Consider the following 22,896-nt stretch of genomic DNA (forward strand, 5'->3'; position numbering starts at 1 on the left):
GAGCTGCAGAGTCAGAGCCATACTTCTCTGTAGGGTTATCACAATGAGCAACACATCTCACGTTGCACAGTCATCTGATATTTTGCTTGCATGAAATATTGATTTAAGTTTGAATGAAAATTACACTATTTTGAATGAGCAACACTGTTTTTATCGACAACCAGGTTAGTGGAGGTTCTTTCCGACCACAGCTTCATAAAAATAAAAAAAAGTTTATAAACCTGTAACCAACTGTTTTGTGCTGAATGTCTACATTTTACTTTCCCTCCATAATGCTTTATATGAAATAAATGATCCATTTGTTTCCCCTGAATAGGTGATCCGGTTAACACTGCCTCAGGGAGTTGCACAGGAAGAATTGAGTCCAATGATGCTCTGAACATCCCCCACCCATGAGACCCACCCACTCAGGGCCATTCATGGGGGTCATGAGGACAAATGAACAGAAACAACAGAGTGAAAACCCGCCTGCTTATATCTGTGGGTGGGAGGCTGCATGTAATCTGCAGCTCTGCCGAGAGCAGGGTCCACCACCTCAACTGGTGTCTTGCGTGTGTGCGTGTGTGTGTGTGTTCACCTACGTGTACATGAATATGCATGTGTATGTGTGCGACTGTGCTGTGGTTACCTCTGAGGGGAGACGGTGGTGCTGTCAGCAGGTTAATCCAGCCCTCAGGCTAAGCATCAAAATTTCAGATCAGAGAATCAATAATTCAGACAGCAGCTTGTCAGGATCTATCACAGAACACAGACTGAGAGGCAGCAAAGGCACAGAGGTGATTTAGAGCCTCATACAACTCACACACACACACACACACAAATATAAAGGTGGACGCAGACTCACTGCTTAATTGCGCACTCAAATCACAGCCACGGATACAAACAGGCTATGCTCAAAAGCAAGGAAAGATGCGCATACATAAATTCATGATCACACAAAGCCACACCTTGACTTCAATCCCAAGAGATATCCCGATATGTGTTGGGAAAACGGTGATTGATGGTCAGAATCACTTTTTGATTCCCAAACTGAACTCATCCCCGACTACGGTGCGTAGCAGATGCACTGCTGTGCTTAAGATCCACCAGCCAGCCCTTGGAGCGTACACCACCCTATTAATATGGCCGTGGCACTGTTGTAAATCCTGTGCAAATCAGAGAAACACAGCAACAAACCATGTCTGCTTAGTGTGCGTTGTGGGGGAGTGAGCTGGTAGGGGGTAAGAGAAATTGAGGGATATTTTACCGCGTGGGTGTATAATGGCTATCAGAGGTGACTTTCAGTGGGATCAACTGAAAACACTCGCGCACAAACACACAAACAAGCTTCTTCTTTTTTTTTCTTTCCTCGCGCAGTCACAGACACAGAACATTAGCTTACACAGATATCAAATGATCATGCAGCAGCAACGAGCAGGCTCTGTGGGTGTGGTTGTGTGTGTGTGTGTGTGTGTGTGTGTCAGGGAGTGTGTTTGTGTGTGTCTGCATGAGGCAGCCATGAAGTTAAAGTATTGACGCTCAGAGACATTTTCTTGGAGCTGAGTGAGCCTTTGCAGGCCTGGTAACCTTGAATTCTATGCCGTGTGTGAACTGGAGGCTGGCAGTTAACATAACATGTGTGTGTGTGTGTGTGTGTGTGTGTGTGTGTGTGTGTGTATATTTAACATGCAACCAGTCGCAGCTCTCCTCACACCCACAGGTTGTCACTAGGTTGTACCCTTTTACTAAGGGTGTACTATAATTCCAGTATATTTTTCAAGATCCTACTTTTGTCTTCAGTTCAACAAAAATCTCTTGAAACATGACGACTTGCTGTCCATCAGCCAAAATCCAGAGGAGAGAAGCTCTTTCTCAAATATTTTCTTCTTGAGCAAATCCCTGCAGCCAGGTAACAGCATCTGGTGGAAAAGACTGAAGCCAGAAAACTGGGGGCTGTTAAAGCATCAGATAAGTGGACGCAGTTTTGGGATGACATATTTAACACTCACAAAAGTTGTAGAATTAAGATTTCCAAAAAGTTTCTACAGATTTCCACATTCTTTAGGCTGACTTTTAGTGTAGCATTGCCATAATTTATTGTTTGTTTGAAGAACTTTGAGTTCATTGCGTCCCACTAGTTTTGATACCTAACCTGTCTAGACTCACGATGAAGAGAGTTAGAGAGAGATAAAGTGAGCGGAGGAGAGAGATGCACAGTGAGAGAGAGAGAGAGAGAGACCAATCTGACCTCACGAGGAGAGGCAGATAAAGAGATAAAAGGATAAAGCGGGATGAGAGACGAGATGGAGGATGCAAGAGAGGAAAAGGAAGGAACAGCCTGCTTGCTTCCTGTGTTCATCTATATTTCACAGCACTTTCAATTAGTAGCAGTGTGGCTGCGGAGCGACCGAGAGAGATAAAGAGAGAGAGGTTTGCTCCAGGTCACTGTGGCCTGGTAATGGCCTCTCTCTCTTTCTCTTTAAAGGTGTTTGCAAACACAAAGTCTGTTTGCTTTGGCCTGAAGCAGGGCATAAGTTCTTGGTTTGTCACATCTACATATTTCACGGGGTCTTACATAAAAACTCCAAGCACGCTGTAATTTATCAAGAAACGCCACATGGAAGAAGTCTTTTCCTTCACAGGTTGGAGAAATTGGGAGAAGGACCTCTTTTCTGGGGGGGGGGGGGTCTCAATCTACAACTTTTTCCTCCAGCCTGGTGCAAGAGGAGGTCAAGTTCAAAGCACAAACAAACACAATTTTCTGAATTTGATATTGAGACGCGGTATAAAATTAATTTTGAATAACTTTGAAAACTGTTTTGAGCTGATAGCAGAAATACTTTATGCCCCCCGAGTTTGCCTGATCCAGGTAGGAGTTCTTAACAAATGTGGAAGTCAGCTTTCATTTTGGTACATTTGCAAATTTTTACAATTTTATTTACAAAGTTGAGCAGAGTCAGTCGATAATTCTTCCAGCGGCATCTTTCTGATTGCAATTGTCGTTTGATCCATCAATATCAAAATACTGATTAGAACAGCTTTAAAAAACAAGTACACAATCACTTCAAAAACACGTGTGAGATATTATACAGTGCTCTCTGCAGGCTGTCAGATCAGTCACACCAAGCACACTAAAACCTCCATCTCGCCGAGGCCTGTGTCAGATGTGTGCAATTACTGCGTGCTTATGGCCAGGTGAAGCACTCTGGAGTCGGAAACAACTGGTCTCAACCACCTAAGTACAGAGGAGCCTGTCAGCCAAATAGCAGGCTTGTTGTCAGAGCAGATCAGAGGTAGTGAGGCAGTGCCGATGCTACCTCCGATGACCTGTCTGTGGCAGCAGCTACTGGGTCTGAGTCCTCAGCCGGGTACCACTGAGATCCAAGCATCACTGTTACCACTCACCACAGTGACAGAACTCACAATCAGAGGAATCCATAGAGGAAAAAGTCACAACTGAAATAAACTGAAGTTTCATAACTCTGAGGTGACCTCAAAACATTTATTCCTGTGGAGATGGTTCCTGTAAAGAGACCAAACCAAGAGAACATCTCTACAGTTTGAGACGGACTGCATGCTGGATGTTGTGTCAATTAAGACACAATTGTTCGAGCAGGTTGGATGAAAGGCCTTGGTGTTACAATGAATCTCCGGCTTTCTTTTGGCTTTGAGTTATATTTAGAACTTTTTACTTTTCAAAATAAAATCAGCAAATCTCTGTTTTGAATATACTTATTACAAAACAGGTCAAAATCTTATTATAAAACTATTGTACAAAAATCTGTGTGAAAACCTGACTCTAATGGCAAACAAGTTTTAGTTTATCCATTGTTTTATCTTACTTGTAGGGACTCTACAAATCCTTTCCTTTGCTTCTATTCACCTTTACATTTATTTTCTGAGCTGTTAGTAAGCCCCATTCATTGTAAACTGCGGTGGTCAGTGTCCCCTTTTTGCCTCTTGGTAAACTAGGTAAAAGCTAAAAACGATGAAAAGTACATTAAAGACATCACATTAAAGATTAGAGATACTCTGCCTTCAAATGCTACATGGGAAGTGAAGCATACTTAGTAGTTACACTCATAAGAACAGTGCTGCTAGATGGCTGACAACAAGAATTTATGTCAAGTTACTCCTTCTTATTATTATTTTTTCAACCAGAGTCTCCAGCAATGCTCGCAGCTCTTTGTAAAGAAAACCTGTAGTATTGGACACAGACACAGAGAGGGTTTAGAGAGGCCTCAGGCTGTAAAAATGATTGGACAAATTGAGACTAGACGAAGGTTCAGGGATCATAAAGGTCAGTAGATTCATCCTGCGGGGACCATGGATATCTATACCGAATGTCATGTCCGTAGATTCAATAGCTGTCAAAATATTTCATTAATTTAGTGTCAACCTCACAGCGTCGCCAGAGGAAAAGTCAGGGGGTCTCCAAAGTCAGTGCATGACATCATCTGTGGAAAATGAATGTCTGTACAAAATTAAAAATCCATCCAATAGACATGTTTCTGTCTGGGCCTGAGAATTGACATCCATAGAGCCACGGCGCTTGTGTAGCTAAAAATAGTGAATGACTTTATGTTTTCTGCGCTTCAATGCCACATGAAGGAACAACAGTGGATGAAAAACACACAACTAGGGTTCTGTTATTTTTTAAAACAGTGTGTGTCACAACTATCAGAACATTTCCACTAACCAAGTCGTGAACAATAGGGTCATTCATATTAAACTGTGACTATGAGCTCATTTGATGGCGCCAGTATGGACATTAAACATGTGACTAAAGACGTAAATGAACAAGAATGCATATTGAGAGAGACCTCTGAGAACTCTTGGGCCTCCTTGGCAAGCGGCTGGAAACCACTGGAGTACTCACTGTACTGGTTGCACATGGGGAATAGTGGGAATTAAGGGTGCGTGTGAGGAGAGACCATTCCTGCTGGATCCAGCAGCTGTTATCTGGCACCACCTGCTTCTCCAGGGAGCCGAGGCCGACAGAGAAGGGACGCCAACCCTCAGGCGTAACCCCCGGGCGATGTATGTCAGCCATATGCCCGGCCTGCTGCAGGGACCAGTGCGGCAGGGAAAGAATGACTCCAGTGTTGGGGTTGAGACAGAGGGACACTGTCATGTCACGTGCGCTCTGGCTCACAGCTCAGCTGACGCCATGCCAGGTCAAACCCCGGTCACGCTGGGCGAGGGGCTCAGGCTCGCCCCCTTCAGCACTGGAGCAGACCGTTTTGATGTCAAACATCTCGCCGTTTGATAAAAGTAGAGCCACAGGACACAGAGCAGAAGACGTTACTGCGGGGAACGACAAGGAGTGACACGTCAGGAAATTAATTAACGTGGGGGAAAAAGGAGTGAGGCACCATGCCTCTGGGCGCGAAGAGCAGAGCGGCCGTCTGAATCAATGAAGCTGTGTTCGGCTCTCTTTGACCAGCCGGCCAACCTGCGGCGGTTAGCAGCATATGAAAGTGTAATGAGATGTCTATTGCCTGGCTCAACATCACTCCCTCCGTTTCAAGCTAGCCAGAGCTGAATGGCAAGTCTGTGATATGATAGCGCCGGCTGACACCTTGGGAATTGCAGAGAATTGCCCCTCTTACAAAAGAATAAGAGAGCAGAGTCTGGAGGCGGACAGTGTTTTGGGGGAGATGATTTCTCTGATAGATGCAATATACCTGCCATCCAATCCAACACTCCTTCTGCTCTCTCCGACTGCCTCTCAGGCTCAGTCTGATACAGGTTCCCTCACACACATCCAGTTGTATTCATGTTGGGATGGAGAACAATCGGCGTTCTTTTTTTTGTGGTATGTTCGAGTTACGTCTCACGCAAACCTCAGTTTACTAAACACACAAACACTGTGTCACACACAGACTTGTTTTAGTCTTCATCTTTGGGACTAAGTGCTTGTTGAGGTGTTTTTTCCACTGTATTTCCCAGAGATCAGTCACGCAGTATGAGCTTCACTGCAGATGAAGTGTTGAAGGCGTTCCTTTCTGTGTTGCTGCTCATGCTACTCACTTCTGCTTATTCTAAAGAAATGGAAAAATAAAGCACACCGATGTGTCATGTTAAATGGGGCCCGCTTGTGGCGAAAGCGCTGACAGACCTACTGTACACTGCTCAGCACCAAACAGCAGACATAGTTAGAGACTATAGCGTCCGTACATAGCGAACCATTTCGCAAAAGAGAGAGATGATTTTTCCTCAGCAGTTGGTGGCGACCATAACAGAGCGAAGACAAGAGCGAATATTGGTCTTCTGCGACAGCGAATATATTTACATTCTCTAATTGCTTCCGTAGTATTTTTTATTGTTACTGTTAGAGACTACCGTTCCGTACTGGATTCAGTTAAAGCACCAACTGTGTGTTTGTGGTCGACTGAAATCTGAACACTTTATGAAGTAGATCCATGAAGCTTAAGGATATACGTGCAATTTTTTCACTCAAGTTGAATATTTTCAAGTCTGCTTCATTTCGCACGTCTCTCCATTGACTTTGTATACAATTGCACCGTGTATAAAATTCATCTGCACTCCCTTATCGTAGGATATTTCTATATTGTCGTCTTTAAGCCTTCCTTATTATGATGCAGTAATTCCTTTTAGCTCAATTTACTTGTCGGTTCTTCTGTAGCAGCACAGGGTATGTTCACCGCCCCTAGATTTTGATACACGTGTCATTTTTAAACATAACTCCGAGTCCTGTTTTTTTTTTTAACATTTCCGTTACTAAACACAGGTGTCACCAAATAAATTACATCTTTCACTGGCTGCAGGTTAAATTACAGCTCCATCGAATCAGTTCGTGAGAAGAGAGAGAGAGAGAGAGCTTTAAGAAGACACGAGAGATCAAATGGATTTACAGCCGGTATATACTTGGATCTCAAAGATCTGAGCTTTATAATCACTTTAAAGTTGGATCATGAGCGAACCACCAACAAAATCTGTGCTGTGATGGTTGCTGCGAGAGGTGATGATGTCAGTCTTGTTTGCCCAGTTTGATCTTCACTCCTCTCCGCTAACACTTCTCTCTCGCAGCTTTTCCATCATCTGATATGGTGTTTCATTGATCTGTTTTCCCTCCTGCTTGTTTTGGCATCTCAACATGGAGTCAACAAGAAAAAGTCCCAAGAGGCAGAAGTGGGATCGCGCAGTTCACTGTGTGTTACGGACCAAGAAATGACAGTGACACCAAAAAAAGACAACCAGCAACAAGATGGTGGAGAGCTGGTTTCTTGTTGAAGTGTTGATTTTTATACACACACTTTTATTGGTCAATAAAGATTTAATTGCATGTTTTTTAAAATGCAGTACCCCTCGAGTAGACTTGCCAGAGTACACTTATTATTTACTTAAGTAAAAGTAGCAATACCACAATTCAAAGTATAAAAGTACCCTCTATGCAGAATGGTATTTTTCAGAGGTTTAATAGAGTATAGTATTGGATCACAATTTTTGCATTAAGGTGTAAGTAGCTTTTTTAGTATTGAGGAATTTAAAATCATCACAATCTTTCCACCAGATCCGATGACTCCAATTAGTCTTCAGTCACAGGGAGGCTGTTTGCAGGTCGTAGCAGCCCACGAAGAGTCTCCCTCAGTATGAACAGGTCCAATATTAGCGAGCTACTGTTACTTGTGTCAGCTAATTCAGATGGCGAGCTCCAAGCTGGGTTTAAGTATCTTGTGACAACAAATCTCAAAGCAAGGATAATTTTATGTGGTGCAACTGTTTTATTTCAGGGATGTTTAAATACCCACTCACCAGATTCTTAAATTATAACAAGACTAAGTTTGTTCTTACAAACAGCTAGCACAACTAGCTCCTGATCACATCCATCCAGATGTTTAGCTATGTTTGTCCTTGTGTCTTTCACCACCACCATTGTCTGGACTCCACTGGGTGGGGATGTTCCTGTACGGATCATGGAACGACTACCCCCGTAAATTATCAATGTCACAAAGGGGTCTAATTACCGGAGACTCCTCACATATCTCTTCAACTTGTGCGCACATTAATAAAGCTAATTCATTTTTAATAGCTCTTTAAGCTCTTCTTTTAATTAGCCTCTACTGATTCAAATTCCTTAATTCAACTATTATCTTTAATATTGAGAGCAAGTTGAGTGTAGGAAAGAATGATGATGAGGAACAATGCAATAGAAAAATGGTATTCCTACGCTGCTACGAGGCATTTTAAGCCCTCTTTGCCTACATGTGTGTTATGCTAATTTCCTTTGTCTTTGTTTAGCTGTGGATAAGACCAATAATGTTAATAAAATATGAAATATATTCTCATACTGACTGACCCAGACATATTTCTATGCAAGATAAATCAGTTTCAAAGTCTTCACCCTCCCCCACAAAAGTAACAATCAACTTCCAGATCTATTAGCATTCAGTGTCAAATCTCACACAGTATGTACTAAGCCCCAGCTGCATATCATTGAGGGGGATAATTGTTGCCTTGCGATGGTTTGAAGTTGCTCGCTGACTGACTGGCTGCCACTGATACATACACATACATGAACAGTAATTACTAACAAGCACATAAAGACACATAAAGAGTGAGTGACACTGATAATTAACACACATGCAACGCATGCACTCCTCTTTCTTGTGCCTTTCAGAGGGGCCCGTGTACATCCCAGTCAGAATAATCCATCTCCATCATGTCGACACAGCGCTCTGTCTCTGAGATTGTCACACTCACTAATTACTCTTTAAGATAATCAGCCTGTGTGGCTGGAGATGCAGCTCCCCTCCATGGCTCTGTCTTCTCGGGGAATGAGAGGTTTAATCTGTGGCGAGATCAGAGCTACTGGGAGCAGGAGGAGGAGGGATGGCAGGCTGATGGAGGGAGGCGGGGGGAAATGAGAAGGAATTTGGGCATCTTAACAAACTCTTAATTACGTTCTCTATCCTCTGCTGGTGGCAGGCATAAATGGCGGTCCCCAGGGAGCCTCTGATCCACTTTTTGATCTGCAGAATTCACAGCCGAGCTGCTGATCAAAAAGATGGAGCGGCCTAGATGCTTCAAACACATGGGACCTTTTTCCAGCGTGGGACTCGTAGCTTGTCATTGAGCGGAAGTTTGAATTGTTGAAATCCATGCTAAAAAAAAACTCCCTTTAAAGACAAGGGGAAAAAAAAGAGAATTTGAAGAGAAACCGGGAGTGTTCAGTGCTCCATGAATTGATAATGAGCATTCATGCAACGTGCTGAAGGCATTTGTCCCATATATGAGGCTGAATTCATTGGAGATGACCTCCACCCACATTCTCGCTGTTCTAATACACCAGGCACAGCTTTGATGTTCGCCATCAGCTGGATCCCTGGGGAGGCTCTGCTGTAATAAACCGCAGCCGCGAGCGTACTGCAACGCACTGCAACGCACTCTCCAGCAGGAAGTCCCATCAGCCAGTCCCTGTGTGTCTCTGGGAGCTGCATGGGGTCAGGAGGCCAACGATAATGGATCTCGACACGTAACCGCACAGTGTGTCCGCTGACCGCTTGTGTTACACTTTACATCCTCTGTGGATGACAAATAAAACATGAAGTACAGAAAGAAAAATGTCACTGGGGAAAAGTGCATGAATTGCATGTGTTTTTATTGAGTGTGTGTGTTTTATAGGTTGAAACAAATATTGTTGTCTTCAAGCTTATTGAATCTTTCATGCAATGACCATGAAATACATTTTGGATTAGCTGGCAGGTCCCCATTAAGATCGTGGCAGACATTATACAAAGCCCTGGAGCACAGTTTGACAAACCATTATAGAATAATGCACAAGGTATATTAAACTGTAAAAATAACCAAAGCAATAACACCTCTGCTTGATGAACTGTCACTGGAATTGACCTTCAGTAAACATCCGTTTTAACAAACCACAAACGCACTTTGAAAATGGTGACTGATTTGATGCCAGCCTACCTTGTTTGGGGAGGCCATCGCATGAGCCTGGTAGGACGGGTCCCGATGAAGAAGATGAGACAGCGTTCTTCGCCACCACCTTGTCCTTTAGTTACTTTCCTAAACGTGACATGACATTTTGGTACTGATTGATGACGTTGGTCCTGAAATTTGATTGGTGAAACATCTTTGTGGGGGGTCAGTACGAGACGTTGCTTACAGTATGTCACCTTGATTTCAACAACCTAACATTGTTACCCATAACCAAAATCTTGCAAGTGATTGGCTGAATATGCATTGATATATGCAAAACAGTGAATCCTGAATAAGTCAAACAAAACCGCAATCAACATCATATGCAAAAGCATGAGAGCAAGAGCATAAACCCTCAAATAAATAGGTCATACATAGAACAATTTATGAGCTCAAGGACTAAAGGAAAGTTCTTTTGGTTCTACTCGTGGGCACGAATTCCCTGTGCCAAGGAACTGTCCTTGAGTATGTTGAGGAGGGTGAGCAGGGTGGCCTCATCACGCTTTTGCTTCACTGATGGAGGAGAAGAAGACGTTTTTGTACCCTCTCTAGCTCCTTAGAGAGGCCTTTTGTCAGCCCACCCCAAAATGGCCTGGCACACTCAAGAACTAGGCAATTGAAGGCCAGGTATATTTTATTTTAGAACTTCACATGAGAAACAGGCTCTCTCTCTCTCTCTCTCTCTGTCTCTCTCTCTCTCTCTCTCTCTCTCTCTCTCTTTGGCAACACTAAGGTGATGGATCCTTTGCCGTGTATTTGTGAGCAGGTACTCGATGTGGGCACCCCATGACAGATATTTCACAGGGCTAACAGAGGGAGGCCGACATTAAGATGCAAATACAACATTATCTATCATTAAGTACCAGGTATTCATTGTTAAAACTAGGGATAGATTTTGTGTTTAAGTGCATTAATAATACAGATTTTTTTCATAGAATTTATTTTTCTTCTGTTAAACTTCAATTATTACAGAAAGCTCAAAAAACTGTTTATCAAAAATAATTAACTATTCATCAAAAAAACTACACCATTGGCTTCCATGATTTGCATGAGCTCAAAAAGGATTGATTGCTAGTCAGAGCAGTTTCCTGGGATTCAGTGGATTTGAGTGTTTTTACTAATATTTAGTGACAGACCCTACACATTATACCGCACCGTACACCAGAGCTCGCATATCAGCCTGCAACCTTTGTCAGATCACACAATTCCATACCCTGTGAAATATGGGGACATCTGTGAACTAGCGGCAGAAGAACACTGGGTGTTAGGGAGAAAGAGTGCATTAAGATGCTTCTGCTGTAAATATATATGAGGAGGGAGAGAGGGAGAAAGAGAAGGGGTGTAGGTTTTTAAGTTGTTGTCACCGGGCTGTCACCGTGTCTGTCAGAACAGATCCATCACAGCTGTGACACGTCAGGCTTCACATTTGCATGGAGTGCAGCAGGAGCCCGTCCTTATTATGCATTCTGTCTCGCACTAACCTTGCTCTCTCTACCAGTTGAACTAACTAGCATCCGAGCGGCATATTTTATACAACGGCCTGGGCTGGGGATGATGGAGAGCTGTTATTGGTTTCTGACAGCGTGTGTGTGTGTGTGTGTGTGTGTGTGTGTGTGTGTGTGTAGCGCTGGCAGCCGCCATCTTCCCAGGTGTACGGGGATCAGCCATCTTGTCAGGTGAGTTCTTGACCATGTAACCATGTACTACTTTGACTCTCTCTATGCAGGATCACACCACACACACAGCAATGGAGGTGAGGGGGCGACAAGGACACAGCCATATGTGTGTGTGTGTGTGTGTGTGTGTGTGTGTGTGTGTGTGTGTGTGTGTGTAGCACAGTATGGCGGTGCAGATGTAAGTAAGTCCCTCAGTGAGGAAGCCTCCGCTGGGACAGACACAGCTGTGGCATGGCATCGGGTTGCTAACGAGCCTTATCACACAGGCGCTAGACTCGGCACACACACCAAAACACATAAACAGGCACCCACACTTACACACACACACACACACTCAGACAGTCCCAAAACAGAGGTAAAGGGTGATACAGTGGTTCATTATACACACACTGATAAACACACATATGCACACACACAAAACAAAGAAAACACATGATTACCCTGAAAAACATTATCTACACACACACACAGTTATCTCCTATACTCACACAAACAAGCACACGCAGCAACATACATACACATCGGCTCAAATGTGGATAATATACAGCACGAGCTCCGTTGTATACACACGGACAAAAAAACATGAAAATATACACACACACACATTCTCTATAGAAACATACACATAACCACACAGGCCTCAAACACACTTTCATGTACACACAGAAACAGACGCATACACCCCCACACATGCAGCTAATGATACATCTTGTGATATGTTTCATACTGATGTTAACTGTATGACTTATGAGCTCCTATGACTACTGTTAATGTGAAAACCTTGTAACGCCACTGGTGATTTTCATGTTGTTCTTATTTTTGTAGTTCGGGACATCATTTCTATCGGTAATAATAAAACTGTGCTCACTACATTCATTGCTAAGTACTAGGAACGAGGGCTCATCGCTGATAATCGATTATATTTAGTGTATATACTGTGCATTTTTATTACATTATTTTCTTAAATTGAATAGGTCCTGCTCTGTTATTTTATTATATTGTATATATTGTGCATTTTCCATACTTATTATTTTTATTTTATTGTGTAACCTTGTTTGCTGCTGCCACAGACAATTTTCCCCTTGGGGATTAATAAAGTATATTTCTATTCTATTCTATAAGAGAGTCAGATGGGGCAAGAAACATAAGAGGTCAGACGATCAGGTTGTGAACAAACCTTGAGATTAGTCAATTTAATTGGAGCAGAAAACGAAGGTGAAGAGTAAAATCACCACCAAAACTTTGTGACTGATGTTTACAACAGAGTTTGCAGATCGACTTATTAGTTCTACTTTGACCTGTCGTACAGTTCAGACGTACGCACTTTTAGTTTTTATCTGCTAATACATTGGCAATCTGATTAAACTGTTGCTTTGTGTGAAACCTCTTTGATCGGCAGACTGATGTGTTTCTTGCCTCCTCGTGTTTACAGATTTCTGCAACTGCTTTGCCGAGTTATTATATTATAATTATATAAAATGTGATGAATAAGAAACCTTTTTGAAATCTGTTCTTTGTATATGTTTACACTTAATTTACTATATTTCAATGGTAATTCTCCATATTGTAGTTTTATTATTGTTATTTCTCTCGACTCTCTCTACTATGACACCTATCAGATGTCTCGCAGTCCAGGAAGCAGGATCCCTCAGATGCACTTCCTGGGGTTTCTACCTTTTCTTTTTTTCCTGATTGAAATTGTGGGCCTAATGACAGAGACTGTTGTATGCTGTTAAACCCTATGAGGGAACTTTGTAATTTGTGATTTTGGGCTTCATCAGTACAATTAAATCATTGATGTGGGTCTGAGAAAAAAGAAAAACAATTATATATATATATATATATATATATATATATATATTCATAGTTCTTTAAGACTTCGTATGCAGGATATACAAGGTTTCCACCTGACAACAAATAACAGACACAGAACAAACATTTAAGTTCATATTCGTTTTTGTTTTCATTTATTTATTTTACGGTCACCAGATGAGCAGATACATCATTTTAGAAAAGAAATTGATATTTGCAAAAAAATTATAATACAATTTTCTCAATATAGAATATGTACAGAATGAAATGAAGTCAAACTGAAATAGCATTCTGCCTCTTTGTTATCAAGAAGATGAAGCAGAGAGGGGTCTGAGCGGTCCTCCATAGACCCATCTCCCTAACCAATAAATATAAACTGTATATATTATGTATGCTGCACTCATCCAGGCATGGACAATACCAGGGCAGGTTAGTTCTCAACAGTATTCCCTTAATCATTTCTTGTACATCACTGTGCTACACACACGCACACACACTCGCACACCCACGAGAAGCTTGACACACAAGTGCACACAGTCCAGAGAACAAATTACAGTTGGGTTACAACAATGGGCCATCTTAACTCATGAAAAGGACAGAAGAAAGCTAAAGAAATGTGTATGGAAATACCCATCATTGTCCTTGATCAGGAGGGAGAAGTGGCTTTTTGGTCAAAGCTCGCTGGAGCTGGCTGAGTAGCACTTGACATTTGGCCTGATTCAAACAGCCAATTCTACAGAAAGCTACCGAGCTGGAAAATCTCTCTCAGTCTCACAGATCCTGCCTACTCATGTAGCTCCCTCCCTCCCGTTCAGTCTCTCTGTATCTATCCACCTTTCTTCTCTCTCTTGTTCCTATTTTCTCTATCTCGAGTGGGACAGGTGCCAGGACAAGGGTTGGCGAATGCCCCCTTTGCCTGTTTTCCCTCTGGGAATGAACAAAATAAAATGTACACAAAAGCTTTTATCCATGCTGTATTGAAACAGGACAGACAACTGCACAATCACAGAACGAGCACAAGAAAAGACGACAGCAAAGTAAAGCTATGGTCAGGATGGGGCAGGGAACGCTTGTAAAGGGAACGCTTGAAGGACTTAAAGGACACTATAAGTAAGCACACCGCTTGCCAGCCGCTTTACCTTGTCGCTGGGCATCGGCCCTCAAAAATCGCCCTCCTTGTTCTTGGCGGGAGGGAGAATTATGACTTTGTGCTGATGAGTGAATACACGCACTTGCATAAATCATCCATCTTGTTTGGCGGTTAATTACTCTTGTTTACCCTCCGAGTAACCTCGGGATGGGGCGGCGTGATAGGAGGGAGCCTGGGAAGAGGAGATAGCACCAAATAGTAATCTGCTGACGCTGTTCATCAGTTTGCAATCCGCAGGAGTAAAAGCACATAGTGGGCTTGAACCTGGGTGTTAGTGAATTAGACAAGGTTGACTGGGGTCTGAGAACGGCAGCTCCATCAACATCCAGGCCTGACCACAGCTGCTTGGTAAGCTGTTCTGGGGTCAGCCGGTGAAGGAGCCACGCTGAGGCAGCCCAGTGCAGGCCAATCAGAGAGCTCCTCAGGATGTACAGCAGGCTCTGATCGTTGCTTATTTCATTACGGGGAAAGCTACATAAATCCACAAAATGGAGAGAAAGAGGCACGGAAGGAATATTTGCATTTCTCCTTTCCTATCATCGCCCCTCAATGCCCCCCTCTCCAACACCACCCCTTTCAATCCCTCCCCCATTTAGTGCAGAGTGACTTTAATCATCACTTTCGCCAAAACACATTAAGCCGGTGTGTCCGGAGTTGAGGATAGAGAGGGGGGGGGGGGCTTGAAAAAAGAGTGGCGCATTAGATTTGCAATAGCGATGCATCACTCTAGCATTACTTTGGAGATTAAAGACGGGACGTTGCATTTCATTGGAGTGGTGCTGATGGTTGCCTGATGTATGACTGTCCTCCTGCACAGAACCAAACAGGAAACACCACTGTCCACCAGGGAGAGAAGTCCTACTGACCAGGGAGTTCCTTTCCTTTCTATCCCTCCATCCCATTATTTGTGATTCCCTCTTCTTCTAAAAACCTTCTTTTTTCTTCATCATTACACCTCAAAGTCTCCCTGTTTTTAAACCCCAATCTGAGCGCACCTCTACATTGAAAGATATTTATGCAGCTGTTTGATCATGTTCTCAAGTCAAAAACAACACCTCCTTTGTAGAAAGAGATAATACTGTAAAGTGGATTGCATACATTAAACTTAAGCCAACACACAACGCGACTTTGCCTGGTCTTTGTGTTACTGCATCTGTATGGATAGGATGGATGTAAAGTGCTTGAGAGCTTAGGACAGGCAGTACGAGATTGGGTGGAGACCATAAAAATAAAAATAAAAAACTGAAGGGCATGAACAAGGGGGGCTTTAGGACTGGGCTCATCGGGGGCAGGTTCAATATGGAGACAGGAGGCTTTATAAACAGGGTGTGGGGGTGTATGGAGTCCCCAGGAAACAAAATGACAATACGTATTTTGTTCTACAGTCTCAGAGAAACCGAATCACAGTCAGACAGTCCAAGGGTACAGCCCAACAGCAGTCTGGCCCAGTGAGTGAGCTTTCCAGTCATGTCTATCCAAACCCTTGGGCCTGGGTTCACCCTGGCACCCAGCTCTGGTTGCTGTGTGCTGGTGGAGGGCAGACAAACGCCCCCAAGCTCATGCCCATCCCCATGCCCATGCCTTGGGACAGAGAGCCGTCAAAGTTGAAGTCCATGCTCTCTGTGTCCATAAAGTCATTGAGCAGGATGGAGTCTACATCACAGTCCAGACTATTGGGAATGTTCTCCATCTCCAGGTTGGCAGCCATTCTACTGTGGGAGTTGTGCTGTTGCCCCTGGTACCCAGCATTCCCTGGCTGGTGGTTGTTGTGGTAGTAGCCATGCCAGGAGTCGGTCATTCCCTGATGGTGAGCTCCGGGGTAAGGCTGGTGACGGGGTTGTGGTGCGGACGCCAAGCGGCAGGGGTCCTGGGGAACGTCCATGACACCGGCGGGGTTGGGCGGCAGAGACGGCGATGTTGGGAGGTGTGGTCGGGGCCCATAGTGGTTAGAGGTCTTGAGGCTGTAGGGCTGCAGGATGTCGGTGCTAACCCTTGGGGAGAGGGCCTGTGGGTGAGGCCCACTGTGCATAGGGTTATGGGGGTTGTGGTTGTGCATGTGACTCTGGCTGGAGCGAGGGTTGTGATCATGGCTGGCGTTTATTTTGTTACTGTGACTGTGCTCGTGACTCGAACTCGAACCATACTCATGGGCGGGTAGGGGCTTGTGGCTGTGGCTGTAGTCGAGGCTGGCTTGGTGTTTGTGACCCTGATTGTGGTTCTGATGATGTGTTGTGTTCTGGTCATGGCCATTGTGTAGACTGGGATTGTGAGCATGCTCATTGCTGTGATTGTGGTTATGATTGTGGCTGCGATTCTGATTGTGGCTGTGTTGGCTGTGAATGCCATTGGTCCCCTGTGTCATAAGTGTGTGTGTTTCACGTACCTGGCCCAGTACTGTCTCTTTGTTGCAGTACGGAGGACCTCCAGTAAGCAGACTCTGCAGGGCGTTGTTCTCTGAGTAGGCCCTCATTGGGCGCTGGAAGCTGACTGGCTTGTTCTCCTGGATGGTCTCCATGAGAGTGTGATGCCGAAGCATGCCCATGGAAGGCTGTCCGTACATGGGCCCACAGTAGGAGCCCTCTGCCTTGGGCGCAGGCACGTAGGGATAACCGTTGCATTTGATTTGCTGTGGCTGGGGGTAGCCACTCTCATCTAGACTGATAGCCCCCGTCAAGTCAGTCAGCTGGGGCAGCTCCACAGTCGGGCAGTGGCCTCCAGTGCCCAGGGCCGGGGAGCGTGTGCTGGAGGGGCTGGGGTACAATCGAGGGGAGGCTGAACAGGACAGTCCACCTTCCTCCGGTTCGTCAGCCTCAGCCTCAGCAAGGATTGGGGACAGGCAACCACTCAGTGTGGAGGCAGAGGAGGAGGTGCGGGAATGGAGATCTGTCCAGGTGTCATACTCCTCACCCCCCATGCCCACACTTCCTTTACCTGCTGGACTGCCATGCTCCGGGGAGCCTTGCATTGTGGGTCCGACTCTCTGACCTTGTCCCCGTCCGAGGCCCATGGTCCCTGCTCTCTTTCGGCTAATGCGACCCTTGGTCTTCAGGTAGCGAGTGCCGTTGTCTATAGAGGCCGCCCGTCGTCTGGGTCCTTTCCCCATCTTCCCTCCTTCTGGGTTCAGCATCCACCACGAACTCTTCCCCGTCCCTTCATTTTGCACCCGGATGAAGCGACTGTGCAGGGACAGATTGTGTCGGATTGAATTCTAGAACGAGAGAGAAAGATGGGAAGGAGATGATGGAGAGAAAAAGCGAGGGAGGAAGAGGCAGAGATAATAGATTAACATTAACTCCCATGGGAACATTTAGGGTTAAATAATCATTTCTTGAGAACACAAAGTTATTTCAAATTATGGCCAAACAATCAAGGCTGCACGGTGAGCGAGAAAAAGATGGATAAAGAATGAGGGGGAGATGGAGGGGAAGGTAAAGAGGGCAGGGAGAGTGAAGGACCAATCGATACCTCCCCTGACCAGCCTCTCCTCTCCACACACGCTCACTGAGTCATAATATGGACATGGGTGCAGCCTCCACATCAAACCATCACCAAGGTTACAGAAATGAATCACGCGAGGCAACCCAATCACAGACAGCCCATATCGATTGAAGGGCCTCCAAATATGAGAGCCTGAGATCCAGCCAGAGACTGGGAGGGAGGGAGGGAAGGAAGGAGGGGGGAAAGGCGTGATTTGGCAGGAGCAGATCTGGAAGAGTACCAGAGTGAAAAAAGAAACACTCATACGTAGGCCTGGAATAAGATAGAGGGGAAGTAAAAGGGGGGAGGGAGGAGGAGAGGGACATGCTCATTTAACCTCTTTTAAAATCATGCCACAATTAACATGACCGTAGGCAATGACGGCAGATACCGTTATGATGAAGTCTTCTTGTGAATAGCTTTGAAGACGGACGAATATGCCGGTTGTGGGTGGGTGTGTAGTGCGGTGTGAGTGTGTGTGGGGGGGGGGTTGTAGGATAAGCCTCTCTAGACCTCTGTTTAAGTGTCTGAGTGACGGTTGTATAGTTAATCCAGAGCTCCGCAGCAGCATTTGAAGCCGGTGCCAACCTGGAGTGAGTTGATGAGATCTAAGCCTGCCTAAAGGAGAGCTTAGCAGGGATACACATCATCTCAGCTGGCCAAGTTAGTCTAAGTACAGCATGTTCATCCAAATCGTTCCTGCTTGTGTCATTATTCACACTCTCTACACTTTCTTTCCCTTTGCTTTTCTGCCTTCTCTTTCTTTCCCGCTCTTTTGCCTTTTGCTCTTTTCTGATCTTTTGGGAGGAACAAACCCCCCCTCAACCCCAAACCCTCTTCCCCATGTGCGCAATCACGCGCTTTTCTTTTTCCTCTCTGGCGATATCTATCTATTTCTGCCTTGTTTAATACCTGCACATAGCTCACAATCTCTGTCTCCTGATATCTCGAGCCATTCTCTATCTTCATTCACTCCCCGCCTCCTGTCCAATTTTCCTGCGCTCAGCCCCATTCATCTCCCTCTCCGTGTCCCTGCGTCTCTTGATCACGACATTGCTCATTCTCCCCTTCTCTCCACATCTATCCATCCTCTCATCACCTTACACAACTTCCATCCTCCCCCCTCTCCCCTCTCTAATTCATTCATTCACACTGAAAGGCGGGCAAATATCGGAAACAAACAGCAGGAGATGCAAATCTGTGCTTAGTGGAGGGCCAGCTTACATTTCACCCTTCAGCGCAATCCATATATCCAGCATATGTATGCCCCCCCCCCCCCAATACAAAGGCAGCATACAGAGCCACGTGGCTGTAAACTGGACAGCCTTTTTGTTGTTGCAGCGTATTATGAAAAGCACAGCATCCACAACAGTAGTTAATATGTTTACTGGGGGAATTCAGCTTCAAGTGGGTTTCAAATCAGTCTTGTATCTGACCTACTGCTATTCTCATTCATGGAGAGAGGCCCCCTCCACACACTCCCATCCCCTCGGCGTGACTCCCAACAGGTAATTTCGTCCCATCGTCCACTCAAATCACGCTGTTTTGACTAGACTCTCTACGCAGATGTGGAAATTGGATGGGAGAGATGCATTTATACGTTTTTTTCTCTGCTGTTCAGAGGAGTCCTCTCCAAAACACCGGGTCGGTAAAATTGCACAAGCTCAACGTTCGCTACAAAATGGGCTGAATGCACTTCTCAGCAGCGGCGCGCTATCGAACGCGGACTTTATCAAAGCCAAATTGAACGATGACGCCGTGTGAAAGAGGCCACCAGTGGAGCCGACCCGCATCAGGTGATCTGAGAGCGGCGCCCTGACAGGTTCCTCCGCAACATGATGGCTCCGGCTGGGCGTAGCCATGGCAACAGAGTAAACCAAAAGAGAGAGAAATGAAGAGAGGGGAGGTGATGGTGATGGTGGGGAGGAGAGCGGGGGGGGGGGGGGGGGGGTTGATGCTGCAGGCAACTCCAAACAGCCTTTTTATCTGAGTCTGTCAGATTCCTGCTTCCAATCCACCAGGGAGGCTCAATCACCAGCAGTCCCAATGTCTCACTACCTGTACCAAGCTGTGATTAGCAGCCTTGTGTGTGTGTGTGTGTGTGTGTGTGTGCGTGTGTGGAGAAAAAGCTTCTGTATAACAACCAGCGCAACAATTATACAGTACGCTGCTGTTCCTTCACTGCTGAAACATTGTATACTATAATGTGCTTTGTCTCGTGTATATATTATGATTCTCTGAAGGCTTAGGCCGGAATTTTTGTATTGCTAATAGTGAAAATTGTGTGGTGATGCTCAACACTGTCAGCAGCTAATGTTACAGTTTCTATACCCAAATATGGTGATGCCTGATTGTCTGCCTCATAGTCTGAGCACAGAAAAGCAATTAGAGTGAGATTAATCTTTAACAAATTAGAAAAAGACGCATGAAGCTAAAAGATGCCTTTGGAGTTATTTTTTAATATATTTAATGCAGTCTCCTTTAAAATTAATTCATAAGTATATGTGTGGATAATGTTCCTTGCCAGTAAAAAGACCACCGTCGTCCCCTAACCTCAACCAAAGTGGTTGTTGTTTACCATGACAGCCGAGGTCCTCCAACAGTAAGTAGTAATTGTTACCCAAAATACAATATTTCCCTCACTCCAACCAAATCATTTTTTGTGCCGAAACCTCAACAAATCTTGACCTTTGAGCTTTTATTTTATCTTATGTTTATTTGTCATAAATACTTTTATACAGATTGAGAATATTACGCGGCAAAAAAGTGACTACTTTCAGAACGAGGTTTTTCTCTGATCTTTCACTCCGCAAGAAAAATCAAGAACTTCCTTTTTATCACTTTTCAATTTATCAACGCGACTCTGGTGAAGGATTGGACCGTCACGTAAAAAGGAAAGTTTGAGAGCCTCCGGGTTATCATTGCAATCAAATGCTATATAGCAGGAGATGCCACTGATTAGCACACTGTCAGCCACAGAGGAGGAGCTGATCAGTGAAAACCTCCAGCAAAGTCTTTGATTGGAATTAAACCTGCTGACTCTCAGCCCTCCGTGGCATAGAGGCTGGCCATCCCTGCCTCCGTGTGTACATGAAGGTGTCAGAAAGAGTGATTCTGAAAAGGAGAAGCCTGTTCCCTCTGCTCTCAGCCTTTGCCTTTCTGCTAATGCAGCAGGAGATGGACTGTTGCAGAGAGAACGGTGACTGAATCCGTCCTCACAGCCACCCTCCTCCTCCACAAGGAACACGCTGCACTGTGTCCAGCTCCACTACTGTATACTGTACATTAATGGTGACTGAGTTTGACCCTGACACACTGCTGCTTTCGCTGAGTCAGGGGATAGTCAGTCCAGTGGTTAGCTAATGGCCCGTGGACACACAGATCTGTCTAAACACAGAATTCTTACACTTTTCCCTTTTTCAAAATACCAGACCAAGCAACAATATATGAATGGGTTTGCACTCAGTATGAGGATAAACTATGCATCATGATTGACTGCATGATCATTCTGCATAGGCTCTATAATTACAACTGAACATTGAGATTTAACCCTATAATACAATTTGGATATAACAAAGTGAATTATTTGCTTTGCTTTGTGCTGATTAACTTTTTCCAGAGCTTTCAACCGCATAACAAGGTCTTCAAAAGCGGGTCGAGTTTGCTCAGATTTCAGGGAGATGGACCTTTTACAACTTTAAGTGTATAAAATGTAGATAACCTTAACGCTCGCCCCTACTTGCTTACAAAAATGAAATTACTAATCAGGTTCAATGGTTGGACTCTGGATCTTGAGTTGGAATTCAATTTAATTTCAATCAACTTTGTATTTTACTTCCACAAAGTTGGCGCTCTATCAAGAGAAAGATATAAAAACAAAACAAAAATCTAAAATCTAAATCGAAGCAGCAGAGGCTGGAATATTGTGGCTTTTAGTCTGTAGTCAAATACTGACACAACTAAAATATTACTTTTCCCGAAAACCCTCCAGAGACCTAGAAGACAGCTGAGTAGTACTCCACTGATTTTACACATGAGACATAAAGTGTCTCTTTAACATATACTCCAAACTGAACATGGAGTAACAGGAACATCTGAGCAGTCTCATTCTATCCAGTAGACCCTCAAGGAAAACATCCTTTTTCAGACTGTCAAAACTGTGTCAGACTGTTAATTCCCCTCTATGGTTGTGGATTATATCACAATGAGTTCATTTTTTGTCTATCCCCCTACATTTTATTGGGATTCTTGTCTCCAAACAGCCTTTTAAAATGGTCAAGAACGGTGTGTTCTCTTCAGCAGTATGTGGTGTGCCCACATCATCCATTTCAGAATAGCAACAGAGCTGTGGTTAATTTTCTTGATTATTATTATTTCCAACACCCTTGTCCCTTTTTTAGTCCGGGTTAGCTAGCTAACGTTAATTACATCTATTGCAAATTATCCAGTTTGTGTTGCATAGCTACGAGAATGATGTAACCCTTCTTCCTCTGGCTGTGTCCCTGTTGCCAGCAATTCTCTCAACGGAGCGTTGTGTCTGAGCAGAGAAAAGCCTCCTATATTAACTCTACACAACAGCTAATATCAACATATATCTACTGGACCTTGTCACACCATAAAGGGGAAAAAACAGTTTCCAGACATTTCCACACCTCTTTGCAGACTGTACAAAATGTGGAAATTAAATCACATCTAGTGTGTTTTAGAATTTTCAGTCCAGGCGGCATTGTACACAAACACTACACACGTAAACAAACGCCATCTTATATGTTTCACAGATGGACACATGTTCACCTCGATGTGCACTCGCACACGGACACTCGCACACGGACACACGCACAT

The 22,896-nt window shown here is 44.4% G+C and overlaps 1 protein-coding gene across 1 annotated transcript in view; it reads right to left on the bottom strand.

Annotated features, from left to right (window-relative positions):
* Positions 1–14,243: 14,243 nt before the first annotated feature.
* Positions 14,244–22,896, bottom strand: part of foxo6b (forkhead box O6 b) — a 37,691-nt gene continuing 29,038 nt past the window's right edge. Inside the window, exon 2 of the mRNA XM_031853834.1 lies at positions 14,244–17,785. Within this exon, the coding sequence (XP_031709694.1) occupies positions 16,073–17,785 (1,713 nt within the window). The 3' untranslated portion in view covers positions 14,244–16,072. The remainder of the gene's footprint in view (positions 17,786–22,896) is intronic.

Source organism: Anarrhichthys ocellatus, unplaced genomic scaffold (assembly GCF_004355925.1).
Source record: "Anarrhichthys ocellatus isolate YVR2014 unplaced genomic scaffold, GSC_Weel_1.0 scaffold14, whole genome shotgun sequence".
In the NCBI taxonomy this organism is placed as follows: Eukaryota; Metazoa; Chordata; class Actinopteri; order Perciformes; family Anarhichadidae; genus Anarrhichthys; species Anarrhichthys ocellatus.